The following is a 23,819-nucleotide window of genomic DNA, read 5'->3' as shown; positions in this document are numbered from 1 at the left end:
ATTATCTCGTTTATTCGATTTTTTATTTTATATTATGTTTTGGACTTGATTTTGATTTTGAATATTGATTTTTATTATTTACTATGAGTCTCGATCTCGATTAAGATGACAAGAAATAATAAAAATTTAATTATTTTGTAATGTTAAATTTTAGAAGAATAGTTAAACTGGGAATGGGAATATAAGGGAATTTAATATTCTAAATATTGTGCAATTTCCAAAATTATCAGCTAAAACAAATTCTCAGCTTTCAAGTACTACATCAAAGAAGTAAATTTTATTCAACACTGAAAAGCTCATTTTATTTTTATTAGAATTTTGTTCTTTTAAGTTAGAATTAAAATAAACGTAAGGATTATTATTCTATCAGAAAAGCTCTAAAAGTATTGTGAGTTTTGCCCATTTACATACATATTCAATTCACTATGGTAGTATCTATATATGTATTAATCTCACATAAATATATCTGTTAGGCTTAACCTTTTAGAACATATCTTATAATACATTGTATTTAAGGTTTCGCTTGTAGTGTAAATATGAATTACAATTACAGCATTATTTTCTTTTAATGCAGCTACTGTTTCATATTTATTGTACGAGCCGGAACCTTCGCCATAAATGCGATATAAAAACTATTATATAGTGACCAGAAAAATAGTTAACAGTGGCATTTGAATATAGTTAAAAAACAACTTAAATTTAAAAAATAATAATATTATGTCGAAATATATTGAATTTAAATGGTTTGTGAGTAAAGTTTGTTAGTAATAGTGGTAAATTCAATAAATTATCAGTTCTTTAATTTTATAAATCTCAAGAAAGGAGAAACGTCAGTCCAAGATACGATAGTATCAGAAAGGCTGGAACAAAGGGACAAAAAAAATTAAAAAACTCAACAGCATACTGAGAAAACTGAAGAATGGGAAAGCATTGGGTCAAGACAGAAAAAACAAAATTGAACCACAAAGCTATTAAATTATATTTGTTAAATATATGACTTGTCTCGATACAAGAGATATATGACTTGTCTCGATACAAGAGCCAGTATAGAAAGGAGGAAGAAAAGTTAGTAGAGGGCGCTGTGACTTGTATCGAGTGGGTATAAATTACCAGGGATAAAAATAAAGTTTCTCTTTTGTTCCAAGGCCATAAGTGGTGTATTAATTCCGTCCCGTCCCGAATCGTCAGTGATTCGTAATAATATTAACCATTGAATTATAAGTGGACATTCATAACAGAGTATGGAAAGATGATATCACCTACAGTTGACATCGCACTTTTGGCTTCCTGGGAAATTTGTTATAGAAATAGTTCAGAACCACAAAACACAGAAGAATTTGAAGTGTATGTATGTATTACGCATGAAAAAAGTTTAGCGTTCATTTGCCACAAGAGGGCAGACAATATCAGTAGCGGGAAATTTAAAACATTCTATTAATAATAATAGCAGTAATAAAAATAGTAAAAATAAAAATGTAATAAAAGTTTTAAAATACATTTTATTTAAAAATGTGTAAAATTTACATTGTAAATATTATTTCAGAGGAGAATTTTTAGAATTTTTTATTTAATGACAATATATTATACTAACAATACATTAAAACGTAATATAACAGATCTAACACAAAACTAATACTTTTAAATATACAAAGTTTAATAAACTATTGAATATGGAACATTTTATATTATCTTAAATATAACTCGGCCAAATACAGAGTACAGTACAATATATATGTTGAAGACTAGTTATTTTGAAGTGTCTTGTTAAAACAGTAAATCGTAAATATAGGTATTTGGTGATATGAAATATTGGACAGACTGCTTGTTAAGTTTTGTGCATAATCTGGAAATTACATAGAACAGTAGAGATATCATTTACCAGTAAAGTAAAAAAAGTCCCTGGCTTTGTCAAATTGCCTCTATTATACTGCCGGGCCTTAATAACTTCACTGTTCAACTCACATTTCCTAACATATTTGCATCAATGTTTTCCTTCTTCTATGCCACAGTTAAAAATGGAGGCTTGTTATATTTTACAAATCAGTTACATATAATTAACATTATAAAAGACTTACAATTTAAACAAAAACTTGAAACCGCTCTTCTTCATTTCGGTTTGTAGTTATCCTATGTAAAATGTACATTACAAACCCTTTTGCTCTAATTTAAGGCTTCACAAGAGATTCCCATCAGTTTTTCATTATTTATTGCTAAATACCATTTCTGACATAGAGCAGGATCCCTAGGAAAGCTGGGTATTCTATTTGAAATGGTATTACATCCAGGGAAGCAACATCTGAGATGTCTTAAGATTTAACCAATTCATTTTAACTAAAAAAGAACCATAAAACACAGTTAACAACATAATATGTATATACACGAAAGTTTTTTAAGTTTGTTTTGTCAGACATGGTAAAAAATGCTCCAATTCGAAAGAGACGCTTTCAACAAAAGCTTTGTCGAAAAAAATTAAAGCAAAATTATTTGTTTATAAATCAAATTGTTTCTATAGGAAGCATAGAATTACCAAAAAATCCAGTAACTTTTTGATTATTTCCACTAAATATATACACACGTACACTACGCCTTCTTATTTTTTAGAATAGCCTTCCCAAAGCAGAAAGTGTCAAATTTTAGCCATAGAGTAATATTTTATTATATATAATATAATATATATTTATATATATACTAGCGACCCGCCCCGGCTTCGCACGGGTATAATGCTGATACTAAATTAAATACACTACAGAAAAAATATGAACGTTGTATATAAAAACATAGCGGCCCGCTCCGACTTTGCACGGGCATAAAATATATATGCCTATGTCACTCAATGAAAACATAATTAAAATCGATCCAGTATTTTTGGTTCATTCATTACTGCCCTTGGCCTGCACGCATTAAATTTGGAGTAAAACAATTCCTCTTCCCCTATACTTACTATGAAGATTTCCTGCTATCTTTGGAATATCTAAATTCATACAATTTTTATTACATTACACATTTTTAAACGCAAATTTTAAATTTGTAATATCTCCGAAAATATTTGTTTAATTTACATGCTGTAAGGAACCATATTGATCTATATTAATTGCACACTGTATTTAAGGTACTTAATTCGATAAGGATTAATGCCGTATTGCTTAAAATAGCTTCGTAAATAAGCCATTTTCTCACGTAAAAAGTAAACAATAAAAATGGTTAATGTGGGTTATCCCTAAAAGATAAACATATACCATCGCGGACTTTTTTGTAGACCTTTTTATGGTGTACAATACTGTAGTACATTAATTTGATCTAACTCGTAGGGTTAGGCAGCGTTTTTGCTAATTGCTAAATAAGCCTAAAAAAATAGGTTAATTTACGACATCACGTTAGAAACCTCTAAAATTAGCAATGTTGCCTTAGTATATTATGCATGTATTATACATATAAACCTTCCTCTTGAATCACTCTATCTATTGAAAAAAAAAAACGCATCAAAATCCGTTGCGTAGTTTTAAAGATTTAAGCGCACATAGGGATATAGGGACAGAAAAGGCGACTTTGTTTTATACTATGTAGTGATTGATACTATCTAAATTCTCAATATTTTGTGTTCAGAACTGAATGTACACATTGAGTCCGTCTATTCAAACATCGCAAAATTTATATGTGTAAGATATATATACTATATATATGTAAGACTATGGGAAAAAATAATATCAGCAGAAGCTTCTGAAGATGATATAATAATAACAATGGATGTGCTAGAATATCTATAGAAAATCGCAAACAGTCGGAATTTGATACTTCCACGGGTGTAGTGCCGGGCTTCTATCCCGGTTGGTTCTGAAAAGAGCTTTTAATATTTTGACGACGTTTTCATCTCGGGAAGAATCTCATCTGCCACTTTCAGATCTTGCTTCCTTTTCTTCTACTTCTGTTGAGCTAAACTGTCTATAACTACTAAACTGTTTAATATTATTGCTGAAAAGTTATCATTTATAATGATACATAATTATTGGAATTGAAGTCGTACTAAATAAAAGAAATCATCTCGTATAGTCTTGCTAAAACTTTATTGGACCTATTTCTATAATAGACTATTCTATACCTATTCTATAAAAAAATAACATATGATTAAACTGGTTGTAATAATATTATAACGATATTATGTATACATTTTAGCTTTTTTTAGTCCAAACATAGCGTTCCCTGTCATATACTGGATAGTTGCGCCCTTCAGGACCTATCGAATAATTTAGTTTGGTTGAAACAGACGTTTAAAATAGTAGACATAAGGACTTACCTATACCACCGTGACTCTGGTTGTGTTGGTCATAATTGCTTTGCCCAGGATATGGCGGATGTGGCCTGGAAGAAATGGACCTGTTCCAAAACAGACTTTTAATATCTGAATTATTGGTTTCCGGATTGGAGTCTCGTTTGTTGACTAAAGATGCATATAAGCCCTGATGCTGAAGCCCTTCTAATCATATTATCTTATTTAATATACAAACTTTGTCTTGAACCTTGAACACATCTGCCACTTTTATTGTATCTGCTTTAGCTTTGAGTTTTGGCACCTTCTTGTGTGATTTTAATATAATATCTCCCGTTTGTTTTCCTTGAACAATGAATTATCTTTTATTTACTGTTCATTTGGGGTCTTTTTGTTTATATTTCTCAAAATCTGTTCATTCTCTTTATAAATTACAGAATTCAGGATAGATAATTGTTGGTATGGATGGCGTAGTCAGCAGGTCTGTATGTGTTACCAAAAAAAAAGGTCCTTGTGGTTAGATGTTGAGTATGACAAAAAAATTGCCAACATTTCCAAACTTAAATAAAATAACCTTTTAAATAAATTAGTAGATTTTGTGTTTGCCCCTTTTCATAACTGGAACATAAGACTGTTCTCTTTTAATTCAATCAACCGGAATCAAATTAATTACCTAAAAAAGAACCGGTTGACGTTGGATCAGCAATTGTTCCGCAGTAACCCGAAGCGTTTCTTGGTGTAGTAGATTTGCAAGGTCACAAAAACTGAATTGAAGGTATTCAAAGATCACTAGCCATAAACTATTCTAATTGGGAAACATTCAAGTTTTGAAAAAAAACTCTACTCCGTGTACTCCCCGCTATAAACATCAAAGTTCAGGGTGTAACGCCACCAAAAGTGGATTGAAATTGTCGTGAACAAGCATGAGCAACCACCAAATGCTGACTATAGTAGCTCAGTTTTTCAGCCGTACTAGTAGACCATTGGAATCAGGAGCCACCAAAAGTTTATAAAAACTATTCTATAGAAAGACAGCATGAAAATGTTGGTTAGAACAGTGACATTTCGAAGATTTTTAAAAGCTAACTGGAGGAAGAAGACATAGGTGATACTCAAACATGATTTTATTGGAACTATAAGCCAGGAACTATAAGTCCAGGCGAGACAACATTGCAAATGACACTGGTTACAGACTGCACTGCGATCTAAGACGCCATGTTTTAAGAATGGTGTAATGAAAGGGATATTCCAAAATAGATGCCGAGGGGGGCTTGAAAATCATCAATGTTGTTTCATATCGCCGTTCAACAAGTCGATCGACTTCGATCTTTAAATAAAATAGTTTTTGAAATAATTTAAAGATTTTTGTCGTTATAAGCTTGTCAGCTGGTAAACTGAGAATGTCCTCATTTCTATTAAGGCCATGGATTGTCTGGGCCTTCCTCTGCTCTGGTTGGAAGCTGGAAGTTTGGTAGTGTGGACAGAATTAACTTTATGTCTGCGGATTTCATTCCTTCTTTTCCTTGTGAACAATATTTGAAGTTTTTGCTTGGTTGATAATATCATCTGTTGGGATCCTCTAAGAATTACGGCAGTGCAGTAAAGGATAGACTTTTAGTAAAGTACATATGTTCCATAGATCTGACCTTTGCGAGATTGGCCGAAACTAAAATTTTTTCTTTGACTAATTTAAGGTGCGATTAAAGGTAGGCATTTTTTAGTCAATAAACGCGGGTCCACTCCATAAATCTCAAGTCTAAGACACATTGTTTTGATATCCTATATGATATTATTTTTATTATAATACTTACGCATTTTGGGGGCACCCGTTGTTGATATCGGAAGGATGACCCAGGTTGTTGGCCATAGTTTGCATGATTTCAGCGGAGTACTGTAGTAGTTGATAGTACCGAGCCTGGTAACTGTCACCAGGCGGTGGATTATGGGAAACCGCAAGGTGGGACGAATAATGTGGAGAGTGGGAAGTGCGGTGGTCCGCGGGAGGTTGTCTTGGTGTTCGTGCTTGTGACGGAGAAGCATCATACGGAGGTGGGGGTGAAGTATTTCTGACTCGACGACCTTCCGACTGATGTCTTCGACGGCCCTTCGAGCAACTAGCGGAAGAAGCGGTGGGCCGCGTAGCTTCTTGCTTCTTTGTGGTTTTGTTAAAGGTGACGTTGTGCGTGTATTCAGTGTTTGTATGTTCCTTTTCTCTGGCCGTTTTTTGGGAGAAGTACATCGCCTTGATATCTTTTCCGCTCAGCGGTAGACCGAATAACTGGTACATGGTCTGCGAAATATTTTGCGGTGTTACCAGGCCCTCGCCTCCAAGTTTTTCTTGTCGCTGAGCGGCAGCGTCAAAGATCTTCTTCTGTTCATTGTGCTGTCTAAGTAGAGTGTCCAACGCTGTTACGTTCGCGATGTTACAATCCTTACCACGTGACTTTTCTCTGAAAAGTAGATATAATACTTTTATTAGATAAGTTTAGTGCGATCTTAATTATACATTAATGTATTACTACTTTTCGTTTAGAATTGGCTCATTTTGAAAATAACGTTATTATCTCTCAATAGTTACTATCTTCTTTATGGCCATAGAGAAATAGAGATTTAACTTCGTAGGAAATTTTGGCAAAATGTTTCGCAACGTCCAACATGTAGATGTCGCTACCTTTAACATATTACTTGTTTTATTCGCTATGCTAAGATCCGTGACGGGATATTATTGGTTCATGTCGTTCTACTGTTTATTTATTTTGTATGCCATTTTCAATGTGTCCTATATAGAGAACAGTGTGGTTAGATTTTTATAACGTATATATTCTTAAATAATAATTAAATAAAATAATTCTTATTTTATTAGTATATACAAGTCGGTAGTTGAAATGCATTCTCATTCTAGGAAGTGTAGTTGAAATGCATTCTCATTCTAGGAAGTGTTGTGTTATCTCTCAGAAAAGTGCATCAAATTAACAACGTTTTTATTTAATGTCATATTAAAACTTAATTAGTTTTCTAGTACTTTGAAAGTGACTCAAATCATTATGATTCTTAAACATGGCGCAAAAAATCAGAAGACGTCTCCTCCTGTTGTCCTATAAGCCTGCTACTTGTGATCTTCAATTTTTTTTTTAAACTATACATTAAGAGTAATCACAGAAGAGAAAAATATTATTCCAGGCCATCAATTTGGCTTCCGTAACTAACACGGAACAACAAAACAAATACACAGATTAGTCAACCAAATTAACAAAAACCTAAATAATAAAGAAGGCCTTCGACAAGGTGTGACACACTGGATCACAGGTTAAATTGAAAAAGCTTTTGCCCCATATGCACTTTCAACTACTGAAATCATACGTCACAGACAGGCATTTTGTTGTCAAACAGAATGACGAATACACTGATCCACAACCAATCAGGTGTCAGGTCTTCCGCAGGGCAGTGTCCTTGGTTCATTGTTAGATCTATTGTATACAGCTGACCTACCAACCTCAAGAAACACTGCTGTTGCAACATATGCTGACGATACAGCGGTTTTATCATCGCACAATTATCCAATATCAGCCACAAAAAACTTCCAACTTCATCCAAATAAAATCGAATTGTACTCTTTCTAGAAGGACTTAACTTAAATGTGGCGGTGAAGTGTGTAGACTCAAACGCAAACTACCATGCGAAGTGATTAATAGACAATTATAATGAGACTTACTAATCTCTAGAATAAGTTAGAATAGTCTTTAGTATAAGTTAGGATATACTTTAGAATAGTATTTAGAATTAGATTTAGATTATAAGTTTGTACAGCAGATCACTTAGTGAAGGGATCTTCTACATGTCAGTTTAGTAAATACTTATTGCACACGGGCAAATTGTTGAAATTCCAAGAGATTAATATAAAAAAAACTTATGATACTTTGTTATAATGTTCAGTGGTGTAATAATTCAAACTTATCAATACTTTCTTCATTTCATCATATGATAAATATTTAAATATACAGACATTTATTGTTTTCATTAATGTTATATGTTAAATACATTTTTGATCTTATATCGAAAATACTATGAAAACAAGTTTTAGCATCGTTTTCAAATTATTCCCCTCACTCTGTTATGAGACCAACATGATTCATTTAATAAATTGTGGTCGAATTTCGACCACTAATAAAAAACGTTACATTATTGTGACATTATGTTTACATTAACGCGATATCGTCATCGTTGAGTGTTTAACAGGCCAATTGAAAAGTCCCCGGCCTACCATAATAAAACACAATTTTTGGCCAAATTAGTTTTTTTATTCAACATAATTCCCTTCAAGGGTGATACACTGATTATAGCGACCCTCCAACTTTTCGATAGCATATTTGTAGTACTATTTGTTCTTTGTTTCAAAATAGCTCTCAATTTCGGCGATCACCTCTTCATTCGACGAAATTTTCTTCCCAGCGAGCATTCTTTTGTGATCTGAGAACAGGAAATAATCACTGGGGGTCAGGTCTGGTGAATACAGTGGATAAGGAAGCAATTCCAGGCCCAATTAATGGATTTTTGCCATCGTTTTCACTGACTTGTGACACTGTGCATTGTCTTGGTGAAGCAGCACTTTCTTTTTCTTCACATGCGACCGTTTTTCGGCGATTTCATCCTTCAAAAGGTCCAAGAATACTATGTAATAGTCGCTGTTGGGGGACCTTTTTCAAGGTAGTCTATAAAAATTATTCCATGCGCAACCCAAAATACAGACGTCATAACCTTGCCAGTTGACTATTGCGTTTTCCAAGTTTTGGAGCGGGTTCATCGTGTGCAGTCCACTCGAATGACTGTCAATTGGACTTCGGAGTGAAATGATGGAGCCATGTTTCATCCATTGTCACATATCGATGCAAAAACTCGGGTTTATTACGCTTGATCATCTTCAAACACTGCTCCGAATCATCAACTCGTCGTTGTTTTTACTCAAAAGTGAGCTCAAAGTACACGTTCAGTTGATATCTTTAGAGTGTTTGCTATTTCATTCAATTTCAATTTACGGTCGTTCGTTCGTTATGTTTTCGTCGGTAACAACCTTTTTTGGGTGTCCACTGCTGTCTAAACTTAGCATACTAATCCTTGATCTCGGCATCAAGCCAAGTCTTTGCTTCAACTTTATTTTTTGTATATATAGTTAATAACAAAAGTTGCTTCACTCAAAATGCTATAATTCACAAACCAATGATCCGACAGCTGTCGAATTTATACAAGCATTTTTTGGAGGGTTAGGACTAACTAAAAAACATATAGATTTAATTCGAGTAGCGCCATCTATGGGTCAGGCCGAGGACTTTTCAGTTAACCTATTACGTTATCCAGCGTCTACTCTATTTCAATATGAAATAATAAAATTCTTACCTAACGATCAGATATTGTATGTATTCCGCGTAGGCGTCCGTAAAGGTTGCAATGGCGTTTTTCTCCAGGAAATGTGCGAATTTTGCATTGGCCTTGGTGATGATATCGAGTTCGCGTTCGTACTGCAGCTTCCGCTCCTCCAAATTATTGACGAGTACTTTTAATCTCTGCACAGCGTGTTCTCGGTCGTTGATGTTCTGCAGGACGACTGGGTCGGGTTTGTCCACCGTAATTTTCTTCGTGTAATAGTACACGTGCATGTGAACCCTATAACTACAACCGCACCGACTGCAAAGCTGTTGCTCGTTCATAGCGCTACAATTTTTCAGCTCAGGCGCTCCGATAACTTCACGCTGGGTGTTCAGTTCTATGCAAGGATCGTGACATCGCGTCTTGTAGTGGTATTCGTTACGCTCATCGACCTAAAACGAAATGAGGACTTTAGAATCAATCAAATTTCAATATTTACCAAGCGTCTTCACCCTACAAATCAAACGCAACATTTAGTACTTGTTCATCAACTGATAAGCAAGATGGTTAATACCGAAAAACTGTTCTATAGTATTCCAATTTAACACAGTTGCGATTTCTTAAAAAAATATTGCTGTTACAAGAAACAAAGTTTATTATTACGACACATTTATAATTAACATTTAAGCAAATTGCTTAGTTTTAAGTTTAAGAAAAATATATTGCCTCTTTAACCGACTTCAAAAAGGAGGAGGTTCTCTGTTCGACAGTATATGTATGTTTTTTATGTACGTTCATCGATTTCTCCATCAATTGTGAACCGATTTTCAAAATTATTATTTTTATTCCAAAGAGTGCACTTCTAAGATGGTCCCATTGGAACCAAGGCAGGATGGTGGAATTCGGGGAAATCGAACTCAAACCCTCAAATTTCAAAGGCACGTAGAAAGTTTTCACATATCTTTTATCTAAAACAATCCGATATATGTGTATAATGTTATGTGCTATGTAAATTAACCGTAAACAATAGAATTCAAAGCATCAAAAACAAATAATGGTACATGTTAATTACGAATTTTAAACTTACGTGGTGCGTGATTCAATTAATAAAAAATATTTGTTTTCCTTCGGCCAAATAAAATAATACGAATTATAAGATGTGGTGGTAATTTTAATGTATAGTCTATTCAAAATAACAGGGAACTCACGTCATCAAGATGTTTAATGTATTGCCTGCGGCAATTTGTAAATTCGTTTTAGATCAGACATTACTTTCCTTTTCTTTTTATTCTAGTTAAAAGGAGATACAATGCTGTTCAAGATATTAATTAAATCTGTCTGTAAAATCAATGGAGACTTATTATGTTAATTTGCATATTTACATGAGACATGCATTTTCAGAATGGGACCAATATATCCAATGGTTACTCATGGCAAGATAGTAATAATAATACTGATAAGACAACAAAAGTTAATAAAAAAGGTAAGCGTTGGAATAACAATTGATTCGGTTTTATTAGACATTTATTAATAATTAATTGTAGATATATTGATCTTCATGCTGGAAACCGCAATGGTTAATTTCTTCGATTTACATGAAGTCGATCACACACATTAAAGAAGAAATTGACAAATGATGGAGTTGTGAACAAATGTTATAGATTGGAAAATAACAGCTTAGTTATTCACCTGAGTAGTGACTCTGAAAGTAACAGTGATTGCAACAGAAAACTTTATGAATGTTGCTTTATGATTCAATGCTGACAATTACCAAGACAGGGTGACGAAAGAGGAAACAATTAAAGGTCAATATATTATTAATATAATTTAACTGTAGGAAATTGTATTATAAAATATGAGACCTTTATGAGCATGTGTGTTATTGTTCAGAATATATATGAACGTTCGGTTAAAATGTATGAAGAGAGAAATAATACTGTTTTGTAGATATGGCAAATGCATTAAGGAAAATACATGATTAAATCTAGTTTTTTCACGAAAGATGTATACAGGTAGTAGCAGAATAAACTAATGAGAAATACAGTGATATTAAAATGACTTTACAAGGAAACAAAAACTAAGCGTAGAAGGTAAATATGTTCTCTAATGAAAGTAAAGCATATTACTTGGATATATAATTGTTAATTAGGTGGATTAGGCCTCAAGGGGATACCACTACTTCAAGAAAACGCGCCTGGGATTCTATCTCATAGATGGCATTGAAAAAAAAATTAATGTAAATATAATAAAACATAACCCTAACCTACAAATTATTATAACTATATAATTAATTGTAATTTGAAGTCCTTTGATGATATAAACATAAATTGAACTGTAATGTTAAAATAAATTATATTTTATAAGTGTAATTCTTAACAGTTATTTTATTTGTATTAAAAGTTTGTTGATGAGTTGATGCGGCAACATTGCGGCGTTTTGGCATCATGAATTGAGATGACGTGAGTGTAATGCTATCTTGGTTATACTATATACACGAGTTCGCTGAACCTACCTTATATAGTTCGCAGCATTTAATATCAGCACATACGGTGACCGGTTTATCGAGCTTGGTTACCTCCAGCTTGATGGAGGGAATGTAGAGTTTTTCCTTCAACTCTTGGATGCTGTTTGTTTCTAGGTCCATGTTATGGTTATGGCGTTGCAGTAACATGATATTGTCTTGCACTAACTGAGTTATATCGGCCATGGGCTTGCTGAGCTGATAGATGAGGCGTCTGGCCTCGTTAATGGCAGAGGTGTGTTGTACGTAATGGGGTTTCAGTTTGAGGATGTAATCGATCATCCTGGAATAACATTAAAATAAATAAGAGAAATTCGTCGAACATCTGCCGAGTCTTACCTCCAACTTTCCACGGTGGCCCTCCTCCAACTTTCAATGGCGTCGCTTCTAATTTTCGGAATCAGGTTGACTCCTTGTTTGATCGCCGCCAGATAGCGGAAAGCTTCGTTGTCGAAACAAAAAATATTGTCGTCGAATTTAAGCTTGGCGTGTGTGGATTTCCGGGATATTTCATCAGCGACCTTCTGCAGCACCTTGAAGGTTTCACCGGGCGTGTAATTCTCCGCCTTGCAACCAGTGAAGATGAACACGAAGTTCTTGCAGGCGTCCGCGTGTAGACGGGTCATGATCTGCGCCATGCAGTACTGGAAGTACGAGGTTGCGCGGGTTTGTTGCGACTTGCACAGGTAACAAATGGCGTGCAACTCCTGCAAGTTACCGATGTAGTTCAGGATGTTCTCGCAGTTCAGGTCGTCCTGTTCGATGCCTCTGGTGTCTCCCATTCCGGGCGTGTCGATGAGTCGAACCCTGTACTGGCCGTTCCTGATCTGGAATATGTAGGTTCGGACGCTCTGCGTGGCCGACTCGCCGATTTCGCGGCACTCATTCTCGTCCCGATCCGCTCCTATTCGTATCGTCCGCAAGTTGTCGTCCTTGTCGAACGTACTGAAGATGGCCGGTATCAGAACGTTTAGCTTCTTGTGTTCCGCCGTGTTGAAATCTCGGTACTGTAAATAGTTGAAGATGGAATTGATGAAGGTGGACTTTCCAACGCCGGTCTCTCCCAGCAATAGAATATTGATATCTTTTATCGCCTTTGTCATTTCCGTCTTCGCACTCATCATGGCTGCAAATCGTAATTATTAATCAACAGTCTATCATAGAAGCCAAAAAACAGAGTTATCCCCGGAATGAGATGTAATAAGCTACAGGTCCCTATAAACCTTTATTTTTTTTATTAATTAAAAAAATCCTAGAAGAGACCCCAGTCTGATACATAGATGGCGTAACTAGAACTAAATCCATATATTTTTTAGTTAGCCCTAATCCACAAAAGATGCGTGTATAAATTTAGCAGCTGTCGGATCATTAGTTTGTGAATACGTCAAAAATTAGCTCGCGTGGTACCCACTTTGCACAGAGCTTTCTTATACTCAAATATTCGTGAATGATATGATGTACACGTTCAGTTAATATCTTTAGCGTGTCTGCTATTTCATTCAATTTTAATTTACGGTCATTAAAAATCTTTTTGTGGATTTTTTAAATGTTTTCGTCGGTAACAATCTCTTTTGGGCGTCCACTTTGTTCATCGTCTTCGATGCTCATTTCACCACGTGTAAACTTCGCATAACAATCTTTGATGGTTGATTTTCCTGGGGCAGTGTCCGATGTTCTGCTTCAACTGTATTTTTCTCTTCAAAAAGCAATATTTTATCCACACACGAAATTCCCTTTTATCCATTATTTTCACAATAATAAAAGTTGCTTCACTCAAAATGCTATAATTCACAAACTAATGATCCGAAAGCTGTCAAATTTATACACGCATCTTTTGAGGGTTAGGGCTAACTAAAAAACATATGGATTTCATTCTTGCAACGCCATCTATGTGTCAGGCCGGGGAGTTTTCAATTGACCTATTATATATAAAACACAATAACACAGAAATATTAAAAGAAAAACGCCTAAGAAGCAAAAACAAGACAACTTACTGGTACCAGTGACGGGAATTGCCTCAGAGTTTGGGATTATTTTCTGAGGTACTGTCTGAGAAGCAACTGGCGTTTCCTTATGGCTTATCTCATGATTAGTCTTTTTACTAGCATTTTGACGAATATCATGAGGTGTTTCTTGAAGAGTTGTCTGCGAAGAGCCTTGGGAAACTTTCTGAGGTTCCTCTGAGGGCAATGATCCAGTAGACATTCGATGTACTTTGTGATGTGCTTGATGACTCAAATTGCTCTCGTTCGAACCCATTTAGCTGTAAAAATTTTTCAGTTTTAGGCATGAAATATCAACCAAATTAATTATTTTAATTCATCTGTCATTTCTTTATTTACATGTTTATATTCCGACTACGGCGGAAAATCTTTAGCGATAAAAGTACCTTAAATAATGAAAAATATGATAATATAGTATACCAAAGTTATTTTGTACATGCATCATCAAGATGTTTAATATATTGCCTGCCGCAATTTGTAAATTCGTTTTAGATTAAGACAATATATCCGTTTTCATTTTATTATAGTTAAAAATAAACTGCTGCTGATGAGGAATGGAGTTTTTCTATGAAATGGAATAATACCTCACAAATGTTTTATTGTATTTTAATGTCTTAATTGCTATTTTTAAATAATATACTATAATAAATATAGACAATACAACAGAACTTAATCAAAACCTAAAAACTAAAGATGTATAATAACCATAAACACTCTATAAAAATTAAACATATACATAATCATGAATGAAATGATATAAATGCTTTATTTATTATTGAACGGAAATATTTTTTAACAAAAATCGAGAGAGTAATCGAAAAATTACCTATTATTGCTATAAAAACAGTCAAAAGTATTTTACTATTTATCATTTAGAATGTTAATCTTTTTACCCTATTACATTAACAATCTTGAAAAATATCGTTTTAAAATGCTATAATATTAATGTACAATATATTGTTATTTACAAGCAAACTACCAAAAAAATCATAAAGCTACATATATTACATATACATCTATGTAAGCATAAATTGGGTACATTTTTGTCTAGGTCGCAGCTAGGACGACAGAGCCAAAACGTTAAAAAATCAGTGGAATGAAACAAGTAGGACCAAAAATACTAACTAAAAGTACGACTGGAACAGTTGATAGTAAATAATAACAAAATCAGTCGGATCGAAAATAGCGATTGAAACAGTCGGTGGTAAAAAGTAGTCAATTACTAAACAGTCGATAGTCATTTTCAGTCGATAGTTCCCAACACTAATCATAATATAATTCAATTAATTTTCTTTACTCAATTTAATTTTAATATATTGCTATAATAATAAAATTATTATTATTATTATATTATATTAAATTTTTAATACACTATTAAAATTTTTCATATATTTGGCTGCGTTATTCCGTTCCTGTTTACAAATCTAAAACAACACTAAGTACTAGTTCACCGACATTCAAAATTAAATTCAGGATTTTCAACAAAGTGGAACCTAGCAATTATCTCTTTCCTTTTCTCTTTCAAAACTAGTACGATAAAGAATATGTACAACTGCATGTTATTTATGACACGGTTGATAATAAAAACAAAAGCATTAACAAGCACACATTAGAATGAAATAGTAATATCCAATTACATTTATTATAACATTATTACTTCCCAAAAAAAAAGAAAAGAAAAAAAACCATATTTGGGATGATTATTCCATTATTTATTTACAAGTTCAAATTAATAATAAAATACACAATTAGTTTTACACTACCGCTACGTATATAATTCGTACATACATTGGAATAAAAAACATTGAGTATTACGTAAGCCCTTAAGCCTAGATTGAAATGAAATAGTAATTATTATTTTCATTCATCTACTTTTCTGACTTTCCAACTCTTGCCTGGATAATTCACTTTCTACTTTCGAATATTTTGCGATAGTTCTCATAGCAACCACTAGGAATCTTTGTTTGAAACGCCCATCTAAAACCTCTGCTTACTTTATTTTATTATCTTAATCTCAATAATCAAAGAATGCTGTTTAAATACAGTCAATAAATGACATCTGTATGTTCTTTACATTTATATATATAATTTATAAGATATATAGCTTTCATTGTTCATGTTATCAACCTATATCAGTCATACTAATTCCCTTTAATAAAAATTGTTTATTAATCTCGGCAAGACGTTAAACTTAATTTCAGGGATATATATCTGGTAATAGAATGGTCAATAACGTTTGTAAGCTTATAGTAAGTACCTTTGCTAGTAATCCTAATGTACATATTCCAACAACACTTTTTGCAACAAGTCACAGAAAACAACTGAATCGCATTACACAAACTGCAACAATAACGCAAAGCGTACGATTAGTTATCTTATAATCCGTTATATGGAAGTGGCGCCGCTCGGCATTTTTAAATAATAGATAGCTTGCGCCGTTATTGTATGCTTATTTTTGAATATATGTTACCGAACATATTTAATAAACATTGTTTTAATATTGATAAAAACAAGCACCCGGTAAATCATTTGTTTTTTTTATTATTCGAAGATAGATTGGTGCAAGATTTTAATCGCTAAGGCTTTCTTTATGGTGTCAACATCAGGCAAGAAGGCAAAGTCAAAATTCCAAATGGGTACTTGATTCAATAATGCTCTCTCGATATATCATCTACCGTCTCGATATTTTTACTTCAATAAGCTAAGAATGTTTATACTGCAATTGATAGGATATATTTATTGATAATAACTTAATAAGAACTAGGAATTAAAAGAAGGCAAAACATAAATTAATTTATTTTAACTTTACGGAAACATTATTTATTTTTTACCCTTATAAAGAAATCCTTTCGGTACGTGGCTGTTTAATATTTTCATTTTACAATTCACTGGTAAGCTTTAATTTAACAAGTCAGTACTAATTTATAATTAATCCTTCGTGTTTACAATACAAACTAGAGCAGTACAATTTTATTAGAGTACAGAATACCCCGTGTGTACAATTCCCTGAAACACCATGGATTCCTTATCTGTTCATGAATTATTAAACTTAATTAATTCTAAACTCAGGAATGAACTATTTCTTAAGCCATGAATTATTTAAAGATATTAATATCATATTTTCATTCAACTGGCAATATCTTTCTTCATTTACTCGATGCGTATAATTTTCTTGGAGGACTCTAAAACATATTTTCTAAATTTTGTAATTTAATCCTTCTAATTTCTGTTGAAATGTACCACTTCTTTAAATTCATTTGCTTCTTGCTTCGGGAAAAAAAAGAAAATCTGTAGTTCCTGTAAAACACCTTTTCACTCTCGCGATATGTGTTCTATTTAAAACAATATGTGCTAAAGCTGTCAGACGGGCTTCACTTCTTTATTATATTGTTTCTTTAATAGATTTCTGTTATAGTGAGTAGAATTTATAGATATTTAATAGAATGTTTATATGCTCTGTGTATATAGTAGTTTGTATTTCTCACTGTATATAATTCTTATCGATATACTAGTACTTATATTTAAAACCTGTAAGTATTTAATATTACAATATTAGTTATTTATATTCCTGTAAATATATGATAGAATATATAATAGTACAAACAAACGTATTTACAAATGAATTAGCTATATTAGGTTACATCTAGTGCTGTTCGATTATGAGTTCATTTATCGAAATATATCGATTATAATATATTTTAATAAATATCTCTTAGGGTGAACGTTACAATTCATTATATGTATTTTTGGATAAACGCGTCGTATGCGTAAATCCCTTGTTTCCCTTTTTATCAACAAGTTAATATTCTTCGATAAAATCGAAACTATTGAATTCGATTCCCCTATAAAGATATCGAGAAGGCCCAATAATAATTACTATTATCAACAGTTAATTTATAGTATATCTGCATTATATAATGAATTACCACAATGTAAATTATCATACGAGTTTTAATATATATATTTAGAATATAAGGTAAAGATGTATATTGCGTGTTGCCTAAGGTACTATACCCACAGAAGTATTTAATTAGCGGTTTTATATAGTTCTTAAATATCATTATTATTTAGACATTCAAATGTTCATTGATTATTTGAATTCCACAGTGCATAAAGGATTTACTGAATTTTTAATGTCGTTTATTTACTTCCACAGCCCAAAATGATAACTTTTGAATAATCAAACTGAGAAAATAAAGAGGCATGGAACGCGATTCACCATCTATATATAAAATTGTAGCTAACTTCTGCGTGTTCTAAGCTCCTGAAGGCATGCCAAGCGGAAGTTTTTATTACAGGGGGAAATTAAAAAATAGGATATTAATTTTTTTTTAATTTATATACTATAACAGTATTATTTGTTCCTGGTACAGCTAAATAATATTTAGATAATATAACGAATGACAATAGCAGAATTATAAAAATATATGTAACAATTCTTGACTGCAATACATTGTGTTACACTGTCTGGTTCTTATCTGAATGAAATTGAAGGCACAGATTCGTCTGTTTCAAACGGATCTAGGGCTAAAAAAATATTATATTTCTACTTACTTCTATTTCTTCTTGAAGATAGCAATCAATTTACCTCGGTCGAATCCCTCTTGTTCTGAGCTTTCAAGTATATCCCAATTCCGTAAATCGCTGAATATAATAGAATAATTTTCGTCGTTGATCGGATGTCTTATAATACCTTTCCAATATGCATCCTCTTCAATGATATGCGAGTTTACAAATTTGTATCTGTATTCCACCAATTTCGTTCTGGTTAATGTCACAGACAAATTTTGGAAAACACTTTGTTCTTCTTCCAAGTTCCTAAAGTTTTCGTCGATAGATATACAGTATTTATCTGTTCCTAGATATAAAAAATTTATTTGTATAAAATTTGAATTATTATATTCCTCTCGTGAAACACTTTCTGTAATATCTCTTCGAGTAATGCTGAGATCAATCGTATCTCTATATTTCAAAACAATATCAAAAAAGAAAATCAACTTTTCGAAGGCATATATTCGATGGTTGGCATAACGGGAACTCATCAATTTATACTGTTGAGATAGTTTCCTATAATTTCTCAATATGTGCCCAATGGAATCACCATCAGGGGACGTCAATAATTCACTTAATAAAGTTACAAATGGTGTTTCCTTGTTTAAGAGTATCTCAAGATGTTTGTGTTCGTTTATAATTAAATTATTTACAGTAACATCAGTTAAAATAAAATCTACACAGAGCTTCTTAATTTGTTGTTTTACTGGATGTACGTCTTCAGATATTACGTTCTAATGTATTGCGATGATGGTATTCGTCTGTAGTACCCAAGAGTAACTTTAGAAGGAGGTCAGGGTGGGGTGTTAAGGCATTCATAATAAACAAGACGATATTATAAAGTGAGTCATCTCAAACATAACTAAAATAAAATCCTAACAGATTTTCTCTCGATTTTCCGTTGACCCTTTTGTTAACTTCGCTTTTGGTCTCTTTCGCAATATTTCTAATATCTTTGATGATCTGTTCATCCAAAGATATATTGAGGGATTTACCCTCTATTAAATTATCGAAAACTTTTAGTGTGAAATTGTCGTTGGAACCTGCATCACTAAATATCCTTGCAAATAAAAATTTCTGCCTAACAGGTTGATTTATTGTTATTGCAAAATATTCGCCGATAAAGTATTCACTGAATATTTGATGCGTAAAGCTCAACCTATTCCCAGACCATAGTAATATTCCAAACCTGATTATTTCGGACGTTTGAACAGAATCTAGGGGATCGCAGACAACATCGTCCATCTCAAAATAAATTCCTAGCAACGCCAATTTGCAGTGTACTCGACGAATATTTTCAAGATCTCTTTTGTGTACCTCCGAAGATCCCACTGCCTGACCCAATATTTGTTTCTCGTAATAGTAAATATCAAACTTGAGCTCTAAAAATCTTTTAACTAATGCTACCAGGCCCATTCCAAAGAATGCTTCGAAATCATTAATTATTAAGACTTCTACAGTACAACGCATTTATTTTTGTTACATCCACAAGTCCATTCATTTTTTAAATAAATATCTCTATATTAAATTTACGGCTGTAACTTTTCTCTCAACTTGTGCCATATTTCTCAATAATATCTGGTAATGGTCTATCTTTCCCTCTAAATTAATAAATCGATATCACATACGGGCCATACGGCACTGGACTAAATGTAGCGAAATCTCTACAACATTATCTTTGTTTTAGACCGTATGATCAGATACGGTGGTAGCAGATTGGCACGCGGGAGGTCATAGAGCATAATTGTGTGGCCCAAACAAATAAAAATGAATATTGATAGCGATATCGTCAGCCGGTAGCTCACCGACGGTCGGTTATTCCACTGGTCTACGTCACCTCCGTGGTTCCCACTTTCATTGCAGTTTTTTTTATCATTTACTAGCGACCCGCCCCGGCTTCGCACGGGTGCAATGCTGATACTAAATTAAATACACTACAGAAAAAATATGAACGTTGTATATAAAAACATAGCGGCCCGCTCCGACTTTGCACGGGCATAAAATATATATGCCTATGTCACTCAATGAAAACATGATTAAAATCGATCCAGTATTTTTGGTTCATTCATTACTGCCCTTGGCCTGCACGCATTAAATTTGGAGTAAAACAATTCCTCTTCCCCTGTACTTACTATGAAGATTTCCTGCTATCTTTGGAATATCTAAATTCATACAATTTTTATTACTTACATTACACATTTTTAAACGCAAATTTTAAATTTGTAATATCTCCGAAAATATTTGTTTAATTTACATGCTGTAAGGAACCATATTGATCTATATTAATTGCACACTGTATTCAAGGTACTTAATTCGATAAGGATTAATGCCGTATTGCTTAAAATAGCTTCGTAAATAAGCCATTTTCTCACGTAAAAAGTAAACAATAAAAATGGTTAATGTGGGTTATCCCTAAAAGATAAACATATACCATCGCGGACTTTTTTGTAGACCTTTTTATGGTGTACAATACTGTAGTACATTAATTTGATCTAACTCGTACGGTTAGGCAGCGTTTTTGCTAATTGCTAAATAAGCCTAAAAAAATAGGTTAATTTACGACATCACGTTAGAAACCTCTAAAATTAGCAATGTTGCCTTAGTATATTATGCATGTATTATACATATAAACCTTCCTCTTGAATCAGTCTATCTATTGAAAAAAACCGCATCAAAATCTGTTGCGTAGTTTTAAAGATTTAAGCGCACATAGGGATATAGGGACAGAAAAGGCGACTTTGTTTTATACTATGTAGTGATTACAATAAGAATTTGCGAACGCTAAGTGCTATTTGCTTTTTGGTAAGGAATAGAAAATATTTTAGCATCTCAGTGAGATTACATAATTATTTTTGGAGGCTTCCTTAGGTCTTTCTTTTGGAGCTCTGCAACACTGCAGTAATAAAATAATGCTATGATAAATAAGCTGTTAATGTTGGAAAGTCATTCCGCTAAACTCTATTCAATAACTCCCAATACTAGGTATTTAATGTGCGAATTGCGATCAATATATTTTGAGTTCATTTAAAATTTAAAACGTAAATTATGAACAGGACCTTGGTATTACTAGATGGTTATCTCTAAGTATGTGCGATTGTAGTTATATCTCAAGTGAAGCAACTCACAGTATATGCTGGCTTGTCTAAAAGTTAATCTAAAAATGTAATAATATCTATAGTAGTATCAAATCAGTGCGCATGCGCTGATTGGCATTGACCTAATATTCAGATACATCTATACTATTCTTTAAGTTTTCGTAAATAGCATGTCAAAAAGTTATATGGTGTTTGTATGGAAGAGCAAGAGCGAGTTGTAATAACAAGTCTATACCTAGGGCTATTTTGTACTACAGATTCCAACTGTGACTACTTCTAGCTAATATTCAATCATCATTCAAGTAATTTAAACAACTTTTTTGTTGCGTACTATATTCGATGCTCTACTACGTCTATAATGATAAATGATACAGCGTGATATCCCTATAGAACTCATTGGATTCGTGTTTACCTCTGATTATTATATTGGAGCACCTACTTGGTTGTTTCCGTAATGATAATTGCCTTCGATCGCATATTATTTGTATTAGTAAAATTTGATCACTGTATAGCTTACTCACGAGTAACCACTTCAATTAGTTCCAGTTCCAATCCAATGTATTTGCCAATTAGTAATATATGAGGTAACGACAGTAATATACTATTATATAGCTATTATATTGGAATATATGTGCTAATGGCAATATTTCGCACTGAACGATTTTTGTAAGCAAACCTTTACTAAAACTTGCTCCTAAAAAACCCCTGAAACGGTCCGGTCCTGCTTTCATCACCTTTCATTTCGTTACTTAAATAACTTCACAGTATACATTAGTTGTTTGTACGGCCCCCCATAATATTTAAACAAATAACCTCTAACTCCTAACCATCGAGGATTTGTGTCTTCCGTCACATCAGGTCAGCAATAACATTATTCACAAATATCTGATTATTTTAAATAAAAAATATGTGAAGACATTGTACGTGCCTTTGATATTTGCGGATATCCCTCGATTTCCTCCGATTCTATCATCAGATCCCGACTTGGTTTCAATGGGACCACATCGGAAGAGATCTCTTTCGAATAAAAGAAATAATTTTGAAAATCCGTCTATAATTGGCGGAAAAATCGGTGTACATCATAAAAAATATATACAGTCGAACATAGAACCTCCTCCTTTTTGGAAGTCGGCTAAAGATCTTGAAAATGTATCTGAAAAATCTAGTTTTTAGGTATCACATATACGGAATGCTGCTAACAAAAATTGAAGAATGATGAATTTTTTCATTTTAGAAATATTGTTCCTGATGCTAGAAACAGGAATCCAACACAGAGCCAACGAGTGGTCGGTAAAGGCTAAAAATGTAAAATATTTCTAATTATCACTTGGTAAAAAAATTGTAAATGAAAAATGTTTAGTTGTATTTTATGTAATTTATTTCTCTTAGAAATAGGTCTGAAAAGGATACACAGTAGAAGAGATGGCTGAACAATATGGTCCCAGACTGTAACGTCGTTCTTTCTCTTTCTCTGTCTATCGCTGCATATTCAATCAGACCAAATTGTTATGGAATGTGGTAAAGAATTACTATAGTAAATGTGCTGGTCGAGTAAGAACTGTTTGGATATGTATGAATGGAAATGTGAGCTACTGTTGATTGAAAATTAAAGGCTTAGTTATTGACTTATCATTATTGAACAGTAGCTCAAAATGTGACAGTGAGTGAATGAAACTTCCTGTATATAGGATTATAACCCAATGCCGACAACTCCAAGGCCAAGATCACCTCAGAGGGTGATAAGAGTGGTAACAATTAAAGGTATATACACACCTTTTTTAATTAATATAGTATATCTGTGGAAAATCGCATTGTAGAGTGTGAAAATCTGATTTTATCAAGACAAATGTACACGGATAGCAACAGAAGTTACTAAGGAGAAATGTATTGATGATTAAGAAAAGAATTAAAGGTAAATATAATAAAATAACACTAACCTATAATCCATCGTGGCTTTATAATTAACTGTAGTTTAAATTATTTGATAATATATGCATTAGATGTACTATAATGTTAATATACAT

At 33.0% G+C, this 23,819-nt stretch overlaps 1 protein-coding gene and 2 long non-coding RNA genes across 4 annotated transcripts; 2 read left to right on the top strand and 1 right to left on the bottom strand.

Moving 5' to 3' along the window:
• The first annotated feature begins 1,203 nt into the window (after positions 1-1,203).
• Positions 1,204-11,377, top strand: LOC143200281 (uncharacterized). 2 transcript variants are annotated; one of them, XR_013006680.1, is made up of 3 exons: positions 1,204-1,344; positions 10,920-11,108; positions 11,170-11,377. It is a non-coding gene; the product is annotated as an uncharacterized LOC143200281 (long non-coding RNA). The 2 variants fall into 2 exon arrangements; XR_013006679.1 differs by having other exon boundaries at positions 1,232-1,348.
• LOC143200248 (uncharacterized) lies at positions 4,042-16,540 on the bottom strand. Its single transcript, XM_076410665.1, has 8 exons — positions 16,407-16,540; positions 14,141-14,409; positions 12,486-13,272; positions 12,138-12,429; positions 9,656-10,077; positions 6,076-6,714; positions 4,292-4,371; positions 4,042-4,231 (listed from the first exon to the last, which is right to left on the bottom strand). The coding sequence occupies exons 2-8, from the start codon at positions 14,403-14,405 to the stop codon at positions 4,167-4,169; spliced, it is 2,550 nt and encodes an 849-aa protein (XP_076266780.1). The 5' UTR covers positions 14,406-14,409; positions 16,407-16,540; the 3' UTR covers positions 4,042-4,166.
• A 6,702-nt stretch (positions 16,541-23,242) lies between these two features.
• On the top strand, positions 23,243-23,750 carry LOC143200284 (uncharacterized). Its single transcript, XR_013006683.1, has 3 exons — positions 23,243-23,379; positions 23,439-23,556; positions 23,613-23,750. It is a non-coding gene; the product is annotated as an uncharacterized LOC143200284 (long non-coding RNA).
• The last annotated feature ends 69 nt before the right edge of the window (positions 23,751-23,819 follow it).

Source organism: Rhynchophorus ferrugineus, unplaced genomic scaffold, assembly GCF_030347505.1.
Source record: "Rhynchophorus ferrugineus isolate W39M unplaced genomic scaffold, kcgeb_rfMv2 rfM7, whole genome shotgun sequence".
NCBI lineage: Eukaryota > Metazoa > Arthropoda > Insecta > Coleoptera > Curculionidae > Rhynchophorus > Rhynchophorus ferrugineus.
This window is presented reverse-complemented; position numbering and strand designations above follow the sequence as displayed.